The following is a 23,267-nucleotide window of genomic DNA, read 5'->3' on the forward strand; positions in this document are numbered from 1 at the left end:
GTGTTTTATATAATGTCGCAGGACCTTTATGAAAAACTGCTCATGCTGATCATGCCATGTATGATTAAATAAGTTTTACAGATAAATGAATGAATGCATGACTGAATGTGTTAGTGAGTGAACAAATGAGTGAATGAATGAATGAATAAATAAATAAGTGAACAAATAAATATTATCATTACGATTATTATCTATAGTTACGTTCAGATAAGCGAACTTTGAGGATAAGCTCGTAGTTAAATATGGGGTGCCAAGTGTGGCAAGGTCTCTTTCGTCAAGATGAATCGGTCATTTCGTTACGAGATTACACTTTCTTCAACGAAAATACAATTTTGTCGACGAAACAGTAATTTCATAGAGGAAATTGACGTTGTCACTTGTCAATGAAATTGTCATTTCGTGACGAAAGAGACCATGAGACACTGGGCGCCCCATACTTAACTACGAGCCGATCCTCGAAGTTATCACCGTCTGAACGTAACTAGAATCTTACTACTAATATAGTATCCAATGTTTAGTATGTAATCTTATTGCATTATCTGCAGGTGAAACTGACTCGCTCCAGGCTTTCCACCACCTGCCCAGCACAAGATTCTTTCACTATGAGAACCGCGCCATCGGCAACGCCAACATCACTGCCGAGAAGTGCGCCATTGCGTGCCTGCGGGAGAAGACGTTCGTGTGCCGCTCCTTCAAGTACCGTGATGTGTACACGTACAACGACAGGGCGTGCATCCTATCCGCCGAAAGCATCTATACTCTAAACGGAGCGCGGCGTCTACCGCAACTGTACTCCCCCGACACAGACACGTTCACCAGAATAGACAAGAGTACTTTTTTTTTAACTTGTTTAATATAATTTGATCGTTTGTTTGTTTGTTTGTTTTCGTTATCGTTGCTTAAAAAAAAAACCCTTCCCTTACTTCATGCTGCATCCGACCTTCCACTTGTATTTTTTGGTATTATCATTCGGCTGGTCTAAACTTTTTTTTTTTTTAATTTCTATCCCCTCCCCTTGTTTCAGTACGTACGATGATTCGGCTCTTACAGTCACACAAGCTTGCTTTTTATGTAGAGGTCCCGTCATGATTTCTCTAACATTTGTACAACCTAAACAATGATTTTGATATCGATAAGTATGTTATATGATATCATGGTAATAGATGTGGGTTTTGTTTTGTGTGTTTACAATAAAATTAACAGAATATAATTTGTGCTCATATCATATACAATGTAACCCCTATAGATCATATGAACTTAAACTGAATTGAATTGAAATGAAAGAGTTAATACGATCACACTGTACACATTAAAGGACAAGTTCATCTTCATTAACGTAAGGATTGAGAGAATGCAGCAATATTAACAGAACACATCAGTGAAAGTTTGAGGAAAATTGGACAATCGATGCAAAAGTTATGAATTTTTAAAACTTTTGTGTTGGAACCGCTGGATGAGGAGACTACTACTTCTAAGGCTCGTGATGTCATATGACTACAACAGTATAAAGAAAATGTAAAGAAAATTCAACATATTTTCACTTTTTTGGCATAATAAAAGAGCACTTGACTTGCCTCTTTGTAAAGGCAATGGGAATAATATTACCCATAACATATGTCAGTAACGAGTCAAGGGAATGTGTACTTTTTTCAAAAGATGAAATTTTGTGAAATTCTCTTTATATTTCCCTTATATTGTTGGACGCATGTGACATCATACACTGCAGTAGCCTTCTCATCCAGCGGTGACTGCACAAAAACTTCAAAAAATTATAACTTTTGAACGGATTGTCCGATTTTCCTAAAACTTTCAATGATGTGTTCTACTAATATTGCTACATTCTCTCAATCCTTATGTTAATGAAGGTGAACTTCAGCAAGAAAAATGAAACAATGAAAGGTAAGAAGCAACGCAAAATGACGATCCAGAGAACTTCAAAGTTTTCTTTGCCTCTTAGTACATAAATCGAGTTGTCACGTACACGCATTCCCAAATGAGATTGCCTACATCGAACTGACGCATAAACCAACAACATTGAACATGAACTAACATTACTGACCACTCATGTTTAGCGAAAAAGAAGACTTTTCTCAATAATCTGTGATCATTTTCATTTGAGTACTTGACTATTCACATATCATTCACCACAGCCCTAACAAGGCAGTCTAATACTGAGGCATTTGAAACCAATATATCGTCAGATCATAACTTGAAATAAATGAGTTAAAGTAAATTTTCTCTCCCATCTTAATTTTCCAAACAGTCTGCGATGCCTTCCAACCGGATATGAAGCAAATGCCCGGTAAGACATTTTTACATACCATATCTATTTCTTTTCCATTTTTAAATATTGTTAAAAAAAACAACCAAACAAACACAACATTTTCCTACTCTTCTCTCTGTGTGGTATATTTTTTTAATGACTAAGCACCCCGATGACACTGTGTATAGGTGATGTGAAACTTGATTAGATTGTTTTTTGATTGATAGCAATCACGGCATGTCATTTTCTAGGCACTAGTTTTCCTAGCAATGATTATTAATTATCAATGTCATATTGATGCCAACGATGCAACCATGAAATATTCATATATTGCATGTTGCTTCAGTTACTATTCGCTCAAGAAAAGGAAATGACAAATTGGCGGGTACTAATATCATATTGAGTTCCTCTATCTCTTCTTACTACCTCCTTTTCGTCGTCACCGTCTGCTTCCTCTTTTCCCGCCTCCTGATCTCTTGCGTTATCATTCTCCTCCATCTGTTGAGTCCTTTCGTGATGACCTACGTGTTTCATCACAGTAATAAGCTGTGATGAGATCGGCGTTGTTGTCGTCGGAGCAGATGCAGTGGTAACAGGAATTAAGGCCCGGTCCCACTGCACTTACGGATGCAAAGAGGATGTAAAGCGTACAAAAAATCTTGCCATCCGTTGGAAAACGCTACGAATCCGCTGTGTACCCATCGCATACGTGTTTCATCCGCTCTATCCATCGAGCATCCGTCCACTGTGATTTCATCCGTGCAAAAAGTTTTAAGCTGCTTAAAACTTTTAGAACGGATGAACTTTCCGCTGTGTACGATGTAAATCCGCGACACACGAGCAACAAACGTTGTATGTCCGTGCGGCATCCCTTAAACGTCCGCTGCATCCTCTCTGCATCCTCTGGGCATCCTCGCAACTCACATCCGCTGCAGCTAAAAACGGAAAGAGGGAGGAAAGATATGGTACGTGGAACGTCTTTACATCGTTAATAGCACGTTAATAGAAAGGATGTAAGGATGTCGTATATAAAGCATTTCGAAAGCATCCCCTCTGCATCCGCTTTTCTGCTATGCGTCCGTTTCGCAATTATCTCCGGTAACCCCTTCGGAGCTGTCACCCCCTTCCATCCGCTTTCATCCGCTAGGCTTCCGATGAACATCCGTTTAACATCCCCGCTACATACTACCCACGTCCGTTCTATTTCCGTTCTGTTACCGCCAATTTTCGCCAATCTTGTCAATTTCTGGAGCGGATGAAAGCGGATGAAGCCATCCCCGAAATTTTGCTCGTCCGCTGTGTCCTTTCTGCATACGCTTTGTGTCCGTCGGCCAGTGGGACCGGGCCTTTAAGGTTGAATCATGGTGAATGTCGAACACAGATTCACATGAATTACTCGTTACAGTAATGAGCATGAGTTCAAATATATGGCCCCTGTTTTCAGCGCGGCGAGCTATCCCATCCAGCTGTTTCTACGGGAGGTGGACATTTTGGTTTCAGGAGAAACTTTTCATATAAGAATGTAAAGAGATTGAATGGTGTTTTTAAAAGGTCTATTGCCGATTAACTTGGGTTGATAGAGAGAGAACTGAAAAAGCTTTATGACTGCTATTTCTTTTTCCAACATAGCTCATGCCCAATGTCCGTTGCCGATGTCTACTGTGGTGTCTACGGGAGGACTCAACGCGACATATTCTGCGTCCAGTCACATCGAAGGCCATCCACCCGATCAAGCCGATGTGGAAGGGGGCATAAACTGGATACCCTCCGCTAGCAGCACCGATGAGTGGTGGCAGGTATTAAAGCCTTATTAAGTACCTAAGCACCGAAAAGAAGATTGTAAATATGCAGAATCTGATGTGAGAGTTTTGGGAAAACTTTGTGCAGAGAAGGGATGAGATAGATAGATAAATAGATAGAGGGAGAGAGAATTTGAATTCACTGTGATAAACATTCTGTGATGCAACAGAATATTCATGTAATCCATATAAATTGTACTTGCCAGCACATTCACGTGACAGCAACAGTGTTTATCAAAGTCTAAAATATGAATAGAAAAAAAAAAAAACACGCTTTCAATGCAAAATAATCAAATAGATGCGCTTCCCAAAGCGTTAAAATTGTCGGGCTATTCTGGACACCTAGTCTACGCAGGTTTATTCTCTGTTTGAACATGAATGCCTTGGATTGCTATGTCCTGAAAATCACTGCATTTTTTTCGCTGATAAACGAGTAAAGTAGGACCCACTTGAACATCAGAGAGAAGAGATTGATAATTCAGCAGGGAAATGTGCACAGGGGCTAGTATACGAGCTGGCTTTGATATTGACACTTCTCTTGAAGAGTGGTGTAATGGGAGGTAATGAAGACACTGACTTTAAGTGACGCACTGTCAAAAGTGACTGTACGCGAGTGGCTTTCACAAAATGAACCCTCACTGTATGAGAATCGCTGTTTTTGAGCATGTACGTCCTCGCCTCTACGACATGGGCGGAAATTAGACATGTCAGTCTCCGTGGAATTATCTCCCCTCGGGTAATAATTCGATAGAATCAGCCTATACGAACCTGGCGTTCACTATTTTACTGTTTTAATTAGCTGAAGGAATCTAGTATAAGATATACGAATTTGGGTTATAGTTTGCGTTGCTTTCCGTCTGCGCGAAACCACTTATAGCAATATCATGCCGTCCGAGTCATCATAACGGTTGCAATGAAACCATTTTGTGGGTAAACAATGGACCATCAGGTGATTGACGTTTTGATCATGTTTCATGTCACGAAAGCGTCGCTTCAGTCGCGTACAGATGAATCCGCGAATTGCTGCTCTCTGTATGACGAGAAAAGTGATCTAGCACAAACAAGCTCATTAGTTACTCAATTTCGCATATTTCTGGATCATGCAACATCTTGATTGAGCAACACGAAGTTGACGGTATAATGTATTCCAACAGCGTGTAAAGATTCCTTCTTCTTCTTCTTCTTCTTCTTCTTCTTCTTCTTCTTCTTCTTCTTCTCCTCCCCAAATTTGTATGGCGGAATTTCTTTGGCCATTGATCGGAGAATAATCAAAAGTCTCTAAATTGACTGAACTCGTAATGGAACCTGAAATTAGGCCCCTATATGTCAGATTATTGATGTTAATGTGAATGTTTGTTTGTTATATAGTGCAGATGTAGTGAATTTGATAAGTTCTTTCTGATTTTTTTTTCTAGTCTAGGATATGCAGCAAAATTCGAAGTTAACAATTTGATGAGGACAACATTACAATTTCTTTTAAGCAAAATTGCTCCAGGTATTGGGGAGTGAAACGAGCCTTAATTAAAGTTAAAAGATGACTCTCAGAATGACTAAAAATTCATCTTCCACCATTTGTAAGTTGGTTAATATATATCTGAAAGGTCTATCGCTAAACCTGTCAGACTGAAGCAATTTTCTAGGATGATGAGTTGTTTTGTAGAATCTTGGGATCAAAAGTGTAGTATAATAGAAGTCGGTGTATCCGACTTTTATTCCTTAAGAGCCGTCCTAGTTCAGTAATGGATACATAGGTAAAACATTAGGTGACGATATTACATCGTGTCACACCAATTATCCCAACAAGCTGCATGCGATTCACTTTAACGCGGAAGAGGGATGATTATGTGTACTTCTGTATCCCGATATGTCGATTGTCGATAATCATTAATGAAGCATACCTGGTAACCACGATCGGATAATATGTTCTCAGACTGCAATACTTTTTTTTTTTACTGAAATTTCTCATTTTCGTTGTTAAACAATGCCCAACTAATGTGCCCAACTGAAATGTTATCACAGCGCTATTTCGTACATTTTTATGCATGAGTTTATGTGTAAAAATGATAATAAGGACACAAATTGACAGTTTCTGCAGTTATGTAAAACTATGTTTTATCATTATACTAGAGTACCCTTACATACCTTTCACTTGCTCCCTTTCTGCCACACTCGCAGGTGTGCTACAGCGAGCGCGTCATCGTCACGGGTCTCGTGACCAGGGGCAGCGGACACACCTCGCAACTCGCCGGATGTTGGGTGGATTCCTTCAGGGTCGACTATAGTCTCGACGGCGAGAGGTGGTGGAATTTATTGGATTACACGTCTCCCGATAAAAAGCGTAAACTGGTAAGTGTCTGTAGTACCCCCTGGTGATCACAGTTCTTTTCCTTTTATCTACTACACCGACTGATTAACCAAAGCTTTTATTGTATAAAAAACGCGGGCTTTTTATATGAGAAATCTGGAGCGCATTAGTTTTTGCGGTGTTGGTCTAAAAGCAGAATATATATTTTTTCTTTGTATATCTCTATCTATCCATCTATCTATCAATCAACCTATCTATCTATCTATAAAAAAATCTCATTATTGATAAATATCATTTCCTTCTACGTATTTTGAAGAGTTTATCATTTCTTTTTCAAAGTTCCTGAACTTATTAGAATCATAAAAAATTGATTGAATTACCATCAAATATTATCTTATTCTGTCATACACAATTTGTTAATTCAATAACTTTATATGAAAAGAATTACACTACGTCGTATTAAAATCTGAAATTGATGAAATGTAGACTTTACTACATTTTGTATTTCATTCTAACAAGTGTTTTTTCCCCATTAGTGTCCACTCCACCATAATAACTGATACTGCCCATTACAGCCATTGCCATACAATTGTTATGTATAACAAACAGTTTTCTGAAGAACTGTATAGGCCCTATGGGTAAGACATGATGGTACTCATCGTTAATCAGTTAATAATTGATTATGTGTGGGATGCGAATTCCCCACCCCCCCCCCCGCCAGAAAAAAGAAGAAGAGGGAATAAAATAATCATAACACAGAGAATCAGGGCTATCTGCAAACTAGCGGACTCCAGATGAAAGAAAAGAAATGAAGAAAATGACTGTTATCAATCACTAACTTTTATTACTGTAGACCATGGTTAACATTCCTCATACACTTGTTTCATCATTTCCACATACGGTATAAAACAGGTGGATAGTGTGCTTGTATGAATTCGTTTGTGTGTGTGTGTGCATGTGTGTGTTCGTGTGTGTGCTTGTGTAGTCTTTGTGTATAAAGTAAAGGCTTGACACGTTATACGCTGTAATTAAGAGTGGATATCATTAAAGGACAAGTTCACCTTCATAAACATTAGGATTGAGAGAATGCAGCAATATTAGTAGAACACATCAGTGAAAGTTTGGGGAAAATTAGACAATCGATGCAAAAGTTATGAATTTTTAAATTTTTTGAGTTGGAACTGCTGGATGAGGAGACTACTACAGCTTGTGATGTCATATGCGTACAACAGTGTAAAGAAAATGTAAAGAAAATTCAACATATTTTCATTTTTGTGGCATAATAAAAGAGCACTTGACTTGCCTCTTTCCAAAGGCAGGGGGAATAATATTACCCATAACATATGTCAGTAACGAGTCAAGGGAATGTGTACTTTTTTCAAAAGATGAACTTTTGTGAAATTCTCTTTATATTTTCCTTATATTGTTGTACTCATATGACATCATACGCTGCAGTAGTCTTCTCATCCAGCGGTGACTACACAAAAACTTCAAAAATTCATAATTTTTGAACGGATTGTCTGATTTTCCTCAAACTTTCAATGATGTGTTCTACTAATATTGCTACATTCTCTCAATTCTCATGTTTATGAAGGTGAACTTGTCCTTTAATATGGGGAAGTTTCGCAAACATAATACTAAGTAGTAGACGCGGACGTATATTATCACCGTCCTCCACCTGAATTATTGACGACAAGGCCAAAGGGGATTTGCCAACAAAGCGATGTAGGCCTATTCACTGACACACGAGTATTTGTTCCGCCCTATTGTTTGGTTGTATTCCACAAGGACCCATTCATAATTTACCAATTCTCTTCCGCTAAGTACTGATCGTAATCTTGCAGTACAGAGCAAAAAGAATAGTTTGGTTTACAGGCCCGTAGCCAGGATTTTTCAAGGGGGGGTGCGGTCACTAAAAAAACGGACCTTCGGTACCAATACCAATGTTGACACACACACACACACACACAATTATATATATATATATATATATATATATATATATATATATATATAGATATATATATATATAGATATATATATATATTCTTTGGACGACCGAACTACAAAAGTTGTGTAAGAATTTGCGCGCGAAGCGCGCCGCAAATTGTGAATTTTGACTGTTTTTATGACGTTTTAAAGTCTCGAGGAAATTTGTATTTTTGTCTGTTGCATGCAATCGCGTTACGGTATTTCATCTAGGAAATAGTAAAAACTCATTTTGCCAGGAAGTTGCAAAGTTTAATTGTGTTCGAGACTCTGCGCGCGTAGCGCGCCGCAAAATTGAGAACAGTGATTTTCCTGGTGTTGTTTTAACTTTTATTTTTTCTATTGTATACCCGCGTTAGCATGCCTGAAGCCAGGATTTTTAAAGGAAGGGGGGATTGCGTTAATTAACAAAACGGTCCTTTGATACTGTCCCGGGAGGGGTAGCGACAATTAAAAGGTGGACACCATGCTCATACATGGACTTTCAAAATGGCCCCTAAACGAGTAATGATCATATGATTTTTTCGGGCCTTAAGAACAAGTATTCCTTAAATGTTTCCTGCACCCTAAAGAAGTACTTCATCATGATTGAACAATATACCATTTTCCCAAATTTTGGCCTTTTTGATACCCTTTGATTATATACGCTCGTACATCACACTTTCCATCTAATCCGTGAGAAAAAACGACCCCTATTACGCGTTTTCTTTAGCGAGTATGGTCACGGTGTCCACCTTTCAGTTGGAGTTTTCCATCCCACTGGATGCTGTTTGGAAGATGAAACATTCACTTTACTATACAGTATATCAGCCGTTGGTATGCGAGTTTGTCAAAAACGAAAATAAATAAAATTTTTAAAACAAAATGAATTGTAAATGTGAACCATTTATATTTTGCCTCCTTGTGGTAGGATATTTCCAGCATTTCCGAACTTTCAAATAATCATTTTAGATTTAATAATATTAAAGGTAGTAGATCCGATTCGCAAACATCTCCAATATCAGTCAAATGTCATATTAACCATCGTGCTAAAAAGGTTTTCTTTGTGAAATTTGGAGGTCAGTGAAATTCAAAAATTAAACATCCGTTAGCCATTGGAAGAAGTTGAGTGTAAATTCAGACCTCAGGCTTAGTGCTCAGATGTTTTCCTATTTGATTTGATCTGTCTTACTGTGCACACTAAGATACATGCTGGAATGGTTATTTCTTTAACTTTATAGTAGCATATTTGGTTACTAGCTGTCTCTAGGCATTTTCGAATTTGGGCTGCAAAGAGATCCACTACCTTTAAGTTAGAAGAGAGATAAGTAAATAATGATAAAATAAACAAACAAAAAAGAATGAGTTTCTTTTGTAATACTATCTGACAAACTTTTTACTTTACCATTTTACTTCATAGCTCAGCACTTTCCATTCTCTCTCATACCTTCCTACCCATTACATTTAAATGAAATACAACTAAAATGAGTTTGCGTGCCTGCACAATACTCTTTGGAAATTATAAGTGAGAATGTTCTTAGGTTTTGGCTCACTTTAAAATGAGAACCAATAGAACTGTCACAATATGAGAAAATGTATAAGTAATAATCAACAGTACATTTCCGAATTTGGCCTGCAAAGAAATCCGCTACCTGTAAGTTAGAAAAGAAATTAGTAAATAATGATAAAATAAACAACAAAAAAGAATGAGTTTCTACTGCCGTATCCAGAACAGAGCCTGAAACGGTGCAGGCTCAAGAAATCGTTTGTACTATAATACGTCTTGAAGTACTGTGTGATACTGTTGACTCAGACTTCTACAAAGCTGTAAGTGAGAATTGTAATCCAATCCGACTCATTATCTGAGATACTTATGAAAATATCAATAAAGAATGTAAATTGAATAACGATGCGTCACAACGCAGTCTAACGCTCTCACAATGCTATCATAGATAGGGTTTTTCACTGACTGTTTTTATTCCGGAGCTCTTGCAATATTCAGGCTTTTGTAATACTATCTGACAAACTTTTTACTTTACCATTTTACTTCATAGCTCAGCACTTTCCATCTCATACCCTCCTACCCATTACATTTAAATGAAATACAACTAAAATGAGTTTGCGTGCCTGCATAATACTCTTTGGAAATTATAAGTGAGAATGTTCTTAGGTTTTGGCTCACTTTAAAATGAGAACCAATAGAACTGTCACAACATGAGAAAATGTATAAGTAATAATCAACAGTACATTTCCGAATTTGGCCTGCAAAGAAATCCGCTACCTGTAAGTTAGAAAAGAGATTAGTAAATAATGATAAAATAAACAACAAAAAAGAATGAGTTTCTACCGCCGTATCCAGAACAGAGCCTGAAACGGTGCAGCCTCAAGAAATCGTTTGTACTATAATACGTCTTGAAGTACTGTGTGATACTGTTGACTCAGACTTCTACAAAGCTGTAAGTGAGAATTTTAACCCAATCCGGCTCATTACCTGTGTTTTTTTATGAAAAATATGAATAAGTGTGTGTTTAAAAGCATTAGATTATGCACGGAGATCGTACAGTTACTTGATAGATGATCTTTTCTCGAATGTTGGTACTAGCAAAAGGGCTATCGATAGAAAAAGCAGCTATTATAATTCGTTAGGCATGCATAATGGCCCAATGAGTGTTACAAGAGAACTGGAGTAATACAGGCCTTTCATTTTGTTTTGTCTCTCTTGATCGTTCGTAAGAAATGCTAATTCATGACCACCTTTTCGCAATTTGATTGGAGCATGCATTCATAATGGAAAATAGTTGACATAATAATCTATCCCCAGGCATTATCATGCCAACATGTACTTATATATACATGTACTATATCTTTGTGAGACGTAGATATAAAATGTCTCAGGTTTTTGATTATAGTAATTTCGAGGAAATTTCTTTAATTTTTATCATATATGTAAACTTGAGGCTATTAGATTTTCATCCACTTACCTCTGTTCGGGTGAAAAAATGCAAGTGTCAACCTCAATGTCATCCACGAATCGCACGTACTCGGGCGGCCAGTGGAAAAAAAAAAACACCGGTCACACGCGCCAAGGGCCATGGCATGCAGTGCCAATATAATAATAGCTCGCACAAATTGATACATAACATTTGTGTTTGTGTGCATGGGGACGATCCGATGGTTCATACAACAAAAGGGTTTCGTACAATTATTTTTAACATTGTTAAACGTACTCTTCCACATTTACGTAGCATATAATGTGTCTTTATATTTATTTGGATTGTTATCTTGAGAATTGCTAAAAACCGTTATTATGAAAAAGTGGACCTTTCAGAATTTTTTTTTTTTTTTTTTGGGGGGGGGGGGGTGCGTACGCACCCGACGCACCCCCCCTGGCTACGGGCCTGGTTTACCTGAAAGTTCATCAGTTGCCAAGCTAATCACACCAAGTGACGAGTCCAAATGAATAGCTGTTTGTTTTTTTTTTTTGTTTTTTTTTTTCACCGAACTACTTACGAAAATGGATACATGGTCTAATGATATTACCTGCTATAATGAATCTGAAAAAAAAAGATGATATGGTACTACGGTATAATTAGCAGTATTTCAATTTTTCTTTACATAGATAACTCATCATAGACACAACTCACCTTACGTCTTCAGCAACTCTTTGAAAATACTTCCTTATCGTATTAAGATTAATGACATAAAATCAAGAAAGTTGATAGTAAAAGTTGATGGTAGTATATATTGATGGATTCGGGGCTTTTCATTGATAGTGACTTATCTTGGAAATCCCTAGTTAATTATCTAAGTAGTATTCATTCTTAAAACACTGGTACCCTCAATAAACTAAAACATGTTTTTCCTTAGCCAATTCTGCTCAATGTCTAATCTACCTATGATAGAACTGTGTCATAATCATGGAATTCCTGTTTTGGAAAATACCATTTTCGGATAAAAAATAAACAACAACAACAAAACATGCCATGAGAAACGTTAACCATGCCGGTTGCTTGTCTGAAATACTAACAACCTATTCTCCAGAAATGTCATATGAGGAATAAAATGGAAATGAATTGATTTGAACTGAATTGAATTGAATAAAATTGAATTGAATTGAATTGAATAGAACTGAATTCAACTGAATTAAACTAAATCAAATTGAATTGAAATGATTGGAATCGAATTGAATTGATATGGTTTTCTTCGTCCTCTTTGCACGTCTGCGGACAGACGTTTCTGGCCAACAGCGAGTCAACGTGTAACGCCACGTCGTTCATGCCTTCTCCACTCCGTGCTAAATGTCTGCGCGTGTTACCTCAGGTATGGCAAGAACAAATCTGCCTCTCCGTCACCGTCTTGGGATGTCTCGACAACGGTGAGTGGCTGATTGAGAGTCAGCCAACATAGCTCCAGCCAATAGCGCTGCATGTATCATCGTGATCCCTTCCAGACTTGGCGGTGTTTAAAGGGAAAGAAAAACAAATGTGCATGTGTATTGAATGAATCTAAAACACATCCGTGAAAATCTCTGAAAAATCGGACAATCCAAACGAAAGTTATGGATCTTTAAAGCTTAAGTACAGTCAAAGTGAAGTGAAGGCTATACTACAGTTTGTGGCTTCATATACGAAGAATGATATGAAGAAAAAAAAAAAGAATCAACATAATATGTGTTCCTTTTTCTAGCATAATCAAAGATCACTTGATCTACCTCTTTCAGAAAGCAGGTGGGATGATAAAGCTCTTAACACTGTGTCAATCAAATTGAAGGAATGAGTATTTTTCGTACAAATAAGATTTTGTCGCATTTTCTTGATATTTTCTTCTATCGTTCTGCAAACTGTGCTAGTCTTCTCATCCAGCGGCGGTCGCCCCGAAATTTTAAAAATCCGTAACTTTTGAACGGATTGTCAAATTTTGGTCAAGATTTCACCATTCACCGGTGTGTTCTACTAATATTGTTGCATCTGCTCAAACCACATGTATATTTGGGTTTCCTTCTCCTCTAAAGCCATTTAGGCTTTATCGCATGTAGATAAAATACAAAAAACCCAACATAATACGAATAACGAAGAGCAAACATCTAACCACAACGACAACACCCCCTCCGCGACGTACTTCAGATCAATAAATACGGGGAAAAGACGCATAACTGGTAATGAGCCGGTAGAAACTTCGGATACATCACTGTGAAGACCGATAATATATCAAGCCATGGCAAGATGCAAGCGCGAAATGCTGTTTCCATTAAAGTAATGCATAATTAAGTATTTTATTTTATTTATTTTATTAGTATGAACAATACCCTCGCATTTGCATGTGATTTCATGCATATGCTTCAGAGAAAGTTCAGGAGTACGAGGATAGCGTATCGAAAGACATTGTACTTACATCCAGCCGTATGCTGAAGCACATCTCTAACGTCCACGTGAGCAAATTGCTGTAGCGTTTGAATCAACACCCCAAAATTTGCCCGTTTTGAAAACTGATGACTAGTCAGTCCCAACAGGTAACTTAACGAAACAGACAATTTTCATAATTTCCTCTCAGCATTTTCTCACCATATTTTTCTTAGTTGTGTATTGCATTATTCTCAATGTTGATATTCTATTTTTGCTCACATGTACGCAACCCTTGGACTACCAGATTGTGATGAGGTTGTTGGGGTCTCCTTAGATGGCATCCATGACAACCAAATCACTGCATCATCATGGAGCGACGAAGACCATACTCCGAGAGCCGGGCGTGTCGGCTTCCTCACCCAGAGGGCATATGGCTGGATGGCCTCAGGTGTTTCCACCGCAGAATGGATTCAGGTTTCCAGATACTTTCTTGATCTCATAACTTATAGTTATAGTTCAAGTTCAAGTTCATATTTATTCGTTTTTTTCCACAATATACAAACATAAATCTCACTTTCTTAAGTGACAAAAACAATGCATACAATTGTACAGAGAAGACAACAATCTTCTCTGTATATCTATAAAACGGTCTTGAAGCGAAGTTTCCTCGTTCTATAAAGTCCCGAAATGAGCAATAACATTTCTGTCTCTTTGATGAATCTGTATATGCCAATCACAAACGGTGTTTTTAAATTTCAAGATCACTGAGAATGTCATCATAAAATGGAATAAGATAACAGATCGGAGCTGAAGTGCAATTTTGATCGTGCGGCCAAAGTTTGTGCAGTCGATACTATTAATTTGATGAATCCATCCAAGACATATTACAATCGATTTTGTTAAATGATTTTGAACAGATATTCCGGTCAGTCACTCTTCTGAAGATTCTAGGGGACTGAAGATTCTATGGGCAGTAATTACATGGAGTTGATGGAATTGAACATCGTGTGAACTCGTGTGAACTCGGACTGATTGACAAATTCCCCTTCGTCGACCTAAATAAACATGGATTTTTTCCGGTGTTTTGAGTAGTATCCATGATAAGAAATATCATGGGCTATATACATGCGACGGCTAGTGTACTGCATCAAACATTGAATAGTCGGTGATTATTCAGATCAATTAATGATCATTTATCGACAAATTGTAATGACAACAACTTGAAGCTAGGCTCATTAGCTGATATAAAGTTGGACTGCAAAAGAAAACTTATGGAGTACCTAGTTCGAGCTGACAAAAATTTGATATTTCCTATTCTTTTTTCTTCTTCTTCAGAGAAGCTTTGATAAGTGGTAAGAAAATAGTGGAAATATCACGGTCTTATTCACCCGTGGAGGCCTCTGCTGTATCGCTGCTTAATCATCTTAGCCTGTTACCCATTTGTACTCCTGCACCAAGATGGAATGTAATGGGTTAAACATCCTGTACGTGGATAAGTCAAGCCTCTTATTCACACTACCGCAGAGTGTTGAAAGAATACAATATTCTCACTGCGTTTCCGCTCTTTGCAGATCGATTTCGGCCTGGTCAACGTCATGCGGATTCAAAGCGTCATCACACAGGGTTGTCTCGACCGGGAGGCGTGGGTCAAGGCGTACACCATCTCCTATCTAGACACAACGGACGCAGAGAATGGTGCTCTGATTCCCTATCGCGATAGCAATGGAAGGAGAGTGAGTTTTTAAAACGATAAAGTGCATCACCGTCCAGGACTAACTAGAATATTTTGAAATACAGAGTTATATCTAATTTTTTCTTCTACGATTTCTACAGATATTTTAGTTTCTAAACAATGATCTTTGATAACATATGTGTACATTAGGAAAAAAAAATAATGATTTAGACAACAATCATTTTAGATGAAAATAACGGTGAATAAGAAACCCTACGATCTGCCTCTGACCGCATTACAGCATAGCTTGAATGATTATAGTAAATATTGAGAAGCGGAACCGCGACAACCTATCAAGCATGATATTAAAATGTGTAGAGGTAACAACAACACAAACAAGAACAACAAATTGAATATGGAATTAGTACGCTTGTGTCATAAAAATCCCAAAACCTGAACTGGAGCTCAAATTCTTATTTATCTTATTCGATCTAGTGAATCTTTGATGGTTTCTCTTTCTTTTTCAGTTTCGCTCGAGGCACCATACATTAAGCGTAACTCAGCTATCAAAATCTACTGAAAGTCCTAGTTATAAGTTTGTATTTTGTGATGTATGGGACTGATTTAAAGAAAGATATTGTAGGAAGGTGAGACCGAACAATGAGATGTTACCAGTGATCCCGGTATCCAGCAGATGGATATAAAATGTAATCATTGCAATCGTTATCATAATATCATTTGTGTGAGCACATCACCAGCTCGACACCCACGCAGTCATGCAGCCCACGAGTCTCACAGCCCACGAGTCATACAACCCACGAGTCATACTGCCCACGAGTCATACAACCCACGAGTCATACTGCCCACGAGCTATATAACCAACGAGCTAGACACTAAGTGAACATTAACAGAAATAGGCCCATGAGTTATGCGGTCCTTGAGATCGACACTAGGCAAACAAGGCCCACGAGCTAAGCATTACATCATGGGGCTCAAGCTACGGTCACAAAGGTTCGTACGAACGATGCGCTCGTACGAATTCTGGAGTTCGTACGGCCGCCTTACGAAGAGAGGGTTTCGTACGAAGTTAAAAAAAAATCTTGGACAAGACCATCGACCAGGCTACGAACTTACGAACCGTCTACGAACGCTGGTTTCGTACGGCCTTCTTAAGAAGATCTTACGGAATTGTCTAAAACACCAAAAATCGTTTGTACTGCGTTCGTAGCAGTTCTTAATGGTATTTGTGACCGAGCCATCAATGCACGTGGTGTCGAACTCATGGGCCTTTTTGCCTGCTAGTGACGAGCCCATAGGTATGTTTTTACTTGGTATCTAGCTTGTGGGTTGTATGACTCGTGAACCTTCCCGTGACCTTTTCACAATGTCTAGCTCGTGGTCCATATGACTCGTGGGTGTCGAGCATGTGAGAAGACCCCTTATCTTTTACTTTCATAATTGCAATTATCATAATGAATCATTACCATACACAGTTATCAATAGAGAGATACTAAGTGCACTTCCGTAACTTTTCCCCGACACTGCTCGTACTACAGCGATTCATCGGAAACCGGGACAGGATGACTCTTTTGCGCCAAACGTTGGACCCACCCATAATTACGCCACGGATCAGACTCAACCCTGTTGCCTGGCACGGTAGCATCTGCATGAGAACGGAATTCACTGGCTGCCAAAATCTAGGTAAATATAAGACCCATCATTTTCAACGATTCTCTGGGCCATACAAACGCCGTGATTACAGCTTTGAACTTTTCTTCAGTGAAGATGCCAAAAGCTTTCTTTTTCATTTGGCACTGTTTGGCCTTATTTAGATTAACCTCTTTAAAATGTAGGTTTAAAGATGATATCCCTATCATTTTCAGGCTGTTTGATCACTTGTCATATTCTCACTTTCAGAAAATACAGAATACAGTCGATAAAAAAATATATTATCATGATCATAAATATTAAGAGGCAACAAAAAAAAAAAACAACAACAACAAAAACGGATCAATACTGACTTTTCACTCTTGGCCAAGGCTCCATTGCAATTTTTTTTTCCCACAAATGGTCAAAACCGAACGAAATCGTCGAGCATTATTACTCGAATTAATATCATTGGGAAATCGAGCAAAATAATCTTGATTCTGATGACCGCTTAACAATTTTCGACAGTTTGCAACCAGCGCGTTGGGCTGGAATCCCGCCAAAAGATCCCCGACGAAGCTATGAGCGCCAGCACTTTTTATTACGCGTCTCCTGGATTCAACGGTCGGCTGCATCTTGAGCGAAACGAAGGGACGCCAAGCCCACATGGCTTCTGGGGCGCCAGGGGGACTTTCGCCAGGAATGAATGGCTACAGGTAAAGACCATCAGCAGATGTACGGTTGCTTCCTCCAGTGTTCATAAGTCAGTTCACTATCAACTCATGTGCACATTGTTACAATTGACACTTCATTTTGTTTCTCAGTTGGTTAGGCACTTCACTCGTCGCCAAATCGGCATGAGCTTGCCCGACGTAATGATTTATGAAATACATTAATCAAAGAATGTCTGGTTAAGAAAAACACGACAACTTTTTTTCGCACTTTTCAGGTCAGGAACTCAGGATTCCTCGGATGGTGGATGAATCGTAGATTCGACAATGTGTGTGATCACTTTTTATTATATCTGAAGCACGTGTGAAAACGTGTGAAAACGAAACAGCTAATGTGTATGTTTGTCAACACAAGAACTGGCGATTGACATAATGGTTATATAGGAAGTAAAAGAAACTAATTTTGCATGGTTGATTTCTCCACCGATGATTCGAGGTCAATTTACCAGAGCTGTATACGATCACGGCCGTCATCACACAAGGTCCCGGCGACCAAAAAGCCGTGCGCTGGGTGACGGCCTATCGGCTGGCCTACTGGAGCGTACGCGCCACAAACGAGTCCGATGATGACGCCTGGCTGTTCTACCGTGACATCGAAGGACGGCAGATGGTAAGGAATGAAAGGCAGCTCGATTGTTTACGCAATGTGTCAGTCCTAACATTTTGTTGTAGATCCTTGGTTCAATCTTCCTTGGTCATAAACCTCAGGTAGGACCCTGAATCACCCTGTACAACATAGATTTGTCACTGTGAAATCAATAGATGTGTTTATTTTTGCTATCGTCAATGATCGTAAAACCAAATGATATGAATATGAAGTGGAAAAGCTTATTCGTGTACCTCTGTGTGTCACCGTGGAAAAGGCAAGGCACTCTCAAGCATGATCGTAACATTGCTTTGGATCTAGCTAGTGGATGATGCAGATGGTTGTGTCCTGCTGGCACTGTCGTCATTGTCGTCATTATCGTCATCAATGTGATATTTTCTTTCATTTTTCATCTCATCTTATTATATCATTATCATGTCACTAAGTCTGCGTTCGTTGGAAACAGTTGCTCTAAGCTCACTTAGAATGGCAGAGGAAAAAATATTTCTCCTCGTTGCAGGTCGTCATATGTTTACCATGTTAAGCTCAAATCGAAACCGAAATCAATGTTTGAACTGTATTGAAAACGAAAACAGAGTAGCTCCCTCAATGACCTGGTTATGTTTATGTAATCACACCTCCCCCGTTCGTTTGTTGCCTACGAATTAATTCTAAGCGTTTTAAGGGGACTGAAATCCACATGAAAATATAAGTGATTTGAGAAATTGGGACAATATTAGTAGCATGTAGTACATGGGGATAATATTAGTAGAATACATCAGTGAAGTTTAAGGGAGATCGGATTCTCCCTTCAAAAGTTATGAATTTTTAGAGTATAATTGGAGTTCATTCTCCTTTAATTTTGACTTTTTCTTCTCGTAGATTCTAGAAGGGAACAGTGACCACAACACGGAGTCGCGCAGCAATCTGGACAGACCTATAGTGACGAGAAAAGTACGCATCATGCCCTACGAATGGTACGGACCCAAGATCGTCATCCGGGCGGAGCTGGTCGGCTGTCCCCTTCGAGGTGAGGACAAAATATGACTTAGTGTCTCCTTCATTTGACGTGTTATTGCCTTTCTAGTCAATTCATAAAGACAGGGAGCATTTTGATATTGTTACCAATAAAGCTGCTATCAAAATTTCCGGTTAAAAAAAATAGTTCACAATGCACAGACCCTACACAAAGCGGCAATAAAAGAAGCTTCCCACACGAAGTGGTTCACCTGTAATCGATTGAGTACTGGAAAAGGATGACCTTTTTCATGGATCAAACTTTAAAAAGCAAATACAAAATAACGAAAGGTATTTGAAATTTGTCCAGCGACAAGATGATGAGTATCAAACAACACCATTTCCAGACCTATACTTTCGTTCCTTCCTTCAGGGACCGGTAACGTCTGCAGGCGTGGGAGGTCCTTCCTCCACGCAGGCCACTGCTACAGCTCCGTAAGCAGCAACGAGGCAACGGCGTGCCAAGATATATTCTCCGAGGAGAGTTCGCGCGCTCTGATCAAATCGTCTGCGTTGACGGCGGAGCTGCTCTCCCGCCAAAAGGACCTGGTCTTTCTCGCCAAGACGCAGCTGGTCATCGGCGCCACCAAGGCGGGAGACGATGTCCCTTTCGTTTGGGACGACGGAACGCCGATGATATACCAGGACTTTCTCGTCGACCCTCCCGAAAAGTCGGGGGTGGAGCTGTGCGCCGCAGTGGACGGCATGTCCAACTTCCGCTGGATGCCATTCGAATGTGACAGTACCATACTGCGCGGAACCTTGTGCGAACTCGGTAAGTTTGCTGAGAATTTCTTAGATTATGTCGAATAGACCCGCAACAATGTGTAGACCATAAAGCAGATTATTTTGTCGTGTTATTCACAATTGATTTAAAGGTTTCTTGTTACTACAACATCGTACTCTCTATGGTGCGAAGTGAAACTTACTTCAAACCCTTAAAATCCAAGTGGAATGATGACGTCTTTATGCAGTACAGAATGCCGTACTATTTCAAGTAGACAATCACATCAATAGCGTGCAATTCTGGCCTTTGATTATACTACCTATATAAAATAATGCAGCTACTCAAAATCATTTCTAAAAACAAAAAAATAATGTAATCTGCAAACCACGGCTGCCTTATCAATGACGTCTTCTAAGAACAGTGTCTATATGCGTCATGGAAATCTTCATTCTATTATGGTCTTTTGTTATGATGGGGAAAACCTCTATTCCCGCACATAGAAATCAAATACTCGAAACATCGAGAACGCGACACTATACGTTCAGATCGACTGTATAGCCATAACTAAATTACATCAACGATATCTTTTGATGAGCATTGTGTTTATACGCTAGTCTACTTGACAACCTCGCGTTGATCAGTTCTTCAAGCCATGATTAAGAAAGACAAACTGCCCTAATCATCTATTCGATGGCACGTTCTCTCACACGAAGATATGAACGAGTGTCTGCGGAGTGAGACGGGGTGCTCCAACGACTGCGCCAATGTTCCAGGCGGCTATTATTGCAGATGCCCGCACGGGAGTAGGCTGGACTCCACGAAGCACAATTGCATGGGTCGGTATTAAAGACGAAGTAAGACAAATTGTAATAAGTTCAGTTCAATTCATTTGGAACTATGATAAAAGCTTCTTCTCGGATTTTGGTTAAGGAAGAAAGCAACGCTATGATAGGCCTTGCTGTAATTCAGTGTGCTTTCTTTTTATTCATATCTTTTCTGAGTTTCATTCAGTTTCTGTTTACCTTTTTCAATAAAAGCATATGAGTATGAGGAATTATTAATTGAAAAGAATAGTGGGTAATCCATCACCATGGACATGATTCTTGTTTCATACTATTTCTCTTTAGACAAATTTATTGTATCTTTGAAAGCATGAAATCTTCTCCATCACCCTTTCCATGTCTCTCAACTTAACGATTATATATATATGAATATATATATATATATATATATATATATATATATATATATATATAAATGTATATATATATATATATATATATATATATATATATATATATATAAATGTATATATATATATATATATATATATATATATATATATAAATGTATATATATATATTTTTTGTCATTTTTTAAATATTATTTTTGATATGTTGGACGTAGTAATTTAGACGGGAATTTGGAAACATGCTTTCCTTTGTTTCTAATCAGCAATGGATTCGCTGAAACAAACAAAAATCAATTGCAATCACTAACAAATGTATTTTTCTTACTGTGTTGCATATTCTGTTGAATGGTGTTGCAGATATATGTTACGACAACATCGCCACGCCAACAAACTCAACGATTACCCAGAGTGCCTATTCATGCTTCTACGTCATCGATTCGGATGCGTTCACGTGGTCCGAGGCAACCAATCAGTGCTCGGAAATCTTGGGCCACTTCCCAAATATAGATGACCTTGTAACATTGCAGGTAAGCTATTGTCTTGTTTTTGTTTGTTGTTGTTTTTTTTTTTGCATCGCAAACAATCTTGTGGATATAAACAGAAATAACAAACAGACAGACGGACAGATAGGGACATCTACAAAAAAAAAAGAATAACAAATCACTGTTATTTGAACATCAGGTGTAAGAATAGCATGACAACTAAGGGACTTGGGTAAAGATAAACTCTGGCAAATCAGATGAAGTTGATCCGCGTTTAGAAATTAACGTTCCATGAAGTACACATTACGTCAGGAAGCACACTTCAGTGTTACTTAAAGGGTCACACGTGATTTCGTCGCACACTAACTGATCAAAGATTTCATCAAACATATTAAATGCCTACGATATCTTTATGATTTGGGCATGACACGTATATAAACTATTGCAATTTCCCATCGAGCATACACACAGGATACACGAGGTGCTCGTAAGTGATGCGTTAATATCGCACATGGTCTCTTTTCCTTCTCAGATATTAGCAGATGCTAATGACGTCAGACTCATAAGCCGAGACGACCCGGAAGTACTCGTCACGCTGCCTTCCCAGGACGGCAATTGTCACTCGATCAGACGGAACACAAGTGACCTCACTGACACTATTGACGACTGTGGCACTGTGACAAAATTTGTCTGTGAAGTTGGTTAGTTTCACTTCTCGACTTTGATAGTTCATCACTTTTAGAAAGTGAACTCTTTTTTAGTATGATACAGAGCAACAGATATTCTGTAGTTGTTTTAAAGAGGAAATCCACCCCAAAAATAAATAAACCTCAAACGAAATAGAAAAAATATTCCCTGCAGAATGATACAAAAATGACAAGAATGGGATAAGAAGTAAGGAAGATATGACATTTTGAAATTTCACAATTTTGGGGAAAAAATTTCTTGACCAGTCCTTATGAGTATTCAAATCAGCGAGTTGACGATGCCATGCTCTCACAATTTCTTATTCATTTCATTTACAGAAATGTGTGTAAATACAAAACTTGTCTTGAAACCACCCGAAATATAAAATAGCAAATGCTAACTCTGATTTATCTTGGTATAGGAACATGTCTTTAATTGTATTAGCTAAAAATTACTATTTTCCGAATTTTTCATATATAACATACATGAAAAATTTTAAAGGTATGACATCATCAACTCGCTCATTTTAATATTCATAGCGACTGGTCAAGAAATGTTTTCCGAAAAAATGTGAAATTTCAAAATGTCATATCTTCTATCTCTTATCCAATTTTTATCATTTTTGTATCATTTTGTCGGGAATATTTTTCTTCTTCTTTTAAAGTTGATGCATTTTTTGGGGTGGATTTCCTCTTTAACTCACATTATAAGAAACTGAATTTCATTTGGGAAATGTATGATGGCATCATCAGACATTATTTAACATGGTACACTTTGGGAAAAGAAAGGAAGAGAAAAGTAGATGGGGAGTGGTGGATAAGCTATAAACTTCAAGTAATTATTGCAATT

General features: G+C 38.3%; 1 protein-coding gene across 1 annotated transcript in view; it reads left to right on the plus strand.

The window, feature by feature from the left end:
- Nucleotides 1-23,267, plus strand: part of LOC140232225 (uncharacterized) — a 78,069-nt gene that overhangs the window by 24,843 nt on the left and 29,959 nt on the right. The window contains exons 6-20 of the mRNA XM_072312359.1: nucleotides 546-830; nucleotides 2,264-2,302; nucleotides 3,893-4,059; nucleotides 6,238-6,408; nucleotides 12,566-12,710; nucleotides 13,982-14,151; nucleotides 15,249-15,410; nucleotides 16,906-17,050; nucleotides 17,525-17,712; nucleotides 18,164-18,337; nucleotides 19,196-19,343; nucleotides 19,704-20,105; nucleotides 20,771-20,893; nucleotides 21,607-21,776; nucleotides 22,264-22,432. Coding sequence (XP_072168460.1) covers nucleotides 546-830; nucleotides 2,264-2,302; nucleotides 3,893-4,059; nucleotides 6,238-6,408; nucleotides 12,566-12,710; nucleotides 13,982-14,151; nucleotides 15,249-15,410; nucleotides 16,906-17,050; nucleotides 17,525-17,712; nucleotides 18,164-18,337; nucleotides 19,196-19,343; nucleotides 19,704-20,105; nucleotides 20,771-20,893; nucleotides 21,607-21,776; nucleotides 22,264-22,432 — 2,658 coding nt within the window. The remainder of the gene's footprint in view (nucleotides 1-545; nucleotides 831-2,263; nucleotides 2,303-3,892; nucleotides 4,060-6,237; nucleotides 6,409-12,565; nucleotides 12,711-13,981; nucleotides 14,152-15,248; nucleotides 15,411-16,905; nucleotides 17,051-17,524; nucleotides 17,713-18,163; nucleotides 18,338-19,195; nucleotides 19,344-19,703; nucleotides 20,106-20,770; nucleotides 20,894-21,606; nucleotides 21,777-22,263; nucleotides 22,433-23,267) is intronic.

This window comes from Diadema setosum, chromosome 8 (assembly GCF_964275005.1).
Source record: "Diadema setosum chromosome 8, eeDiaSeto1, whole genome shotgun sequence".
In the NCBI taxonomy this organism is placed as follows: Eukaryota; Metazoa; Echinodermata; class Echinoidea; order Diadematoida; family Diadematidae; genus Diadema; species Diadema setosum.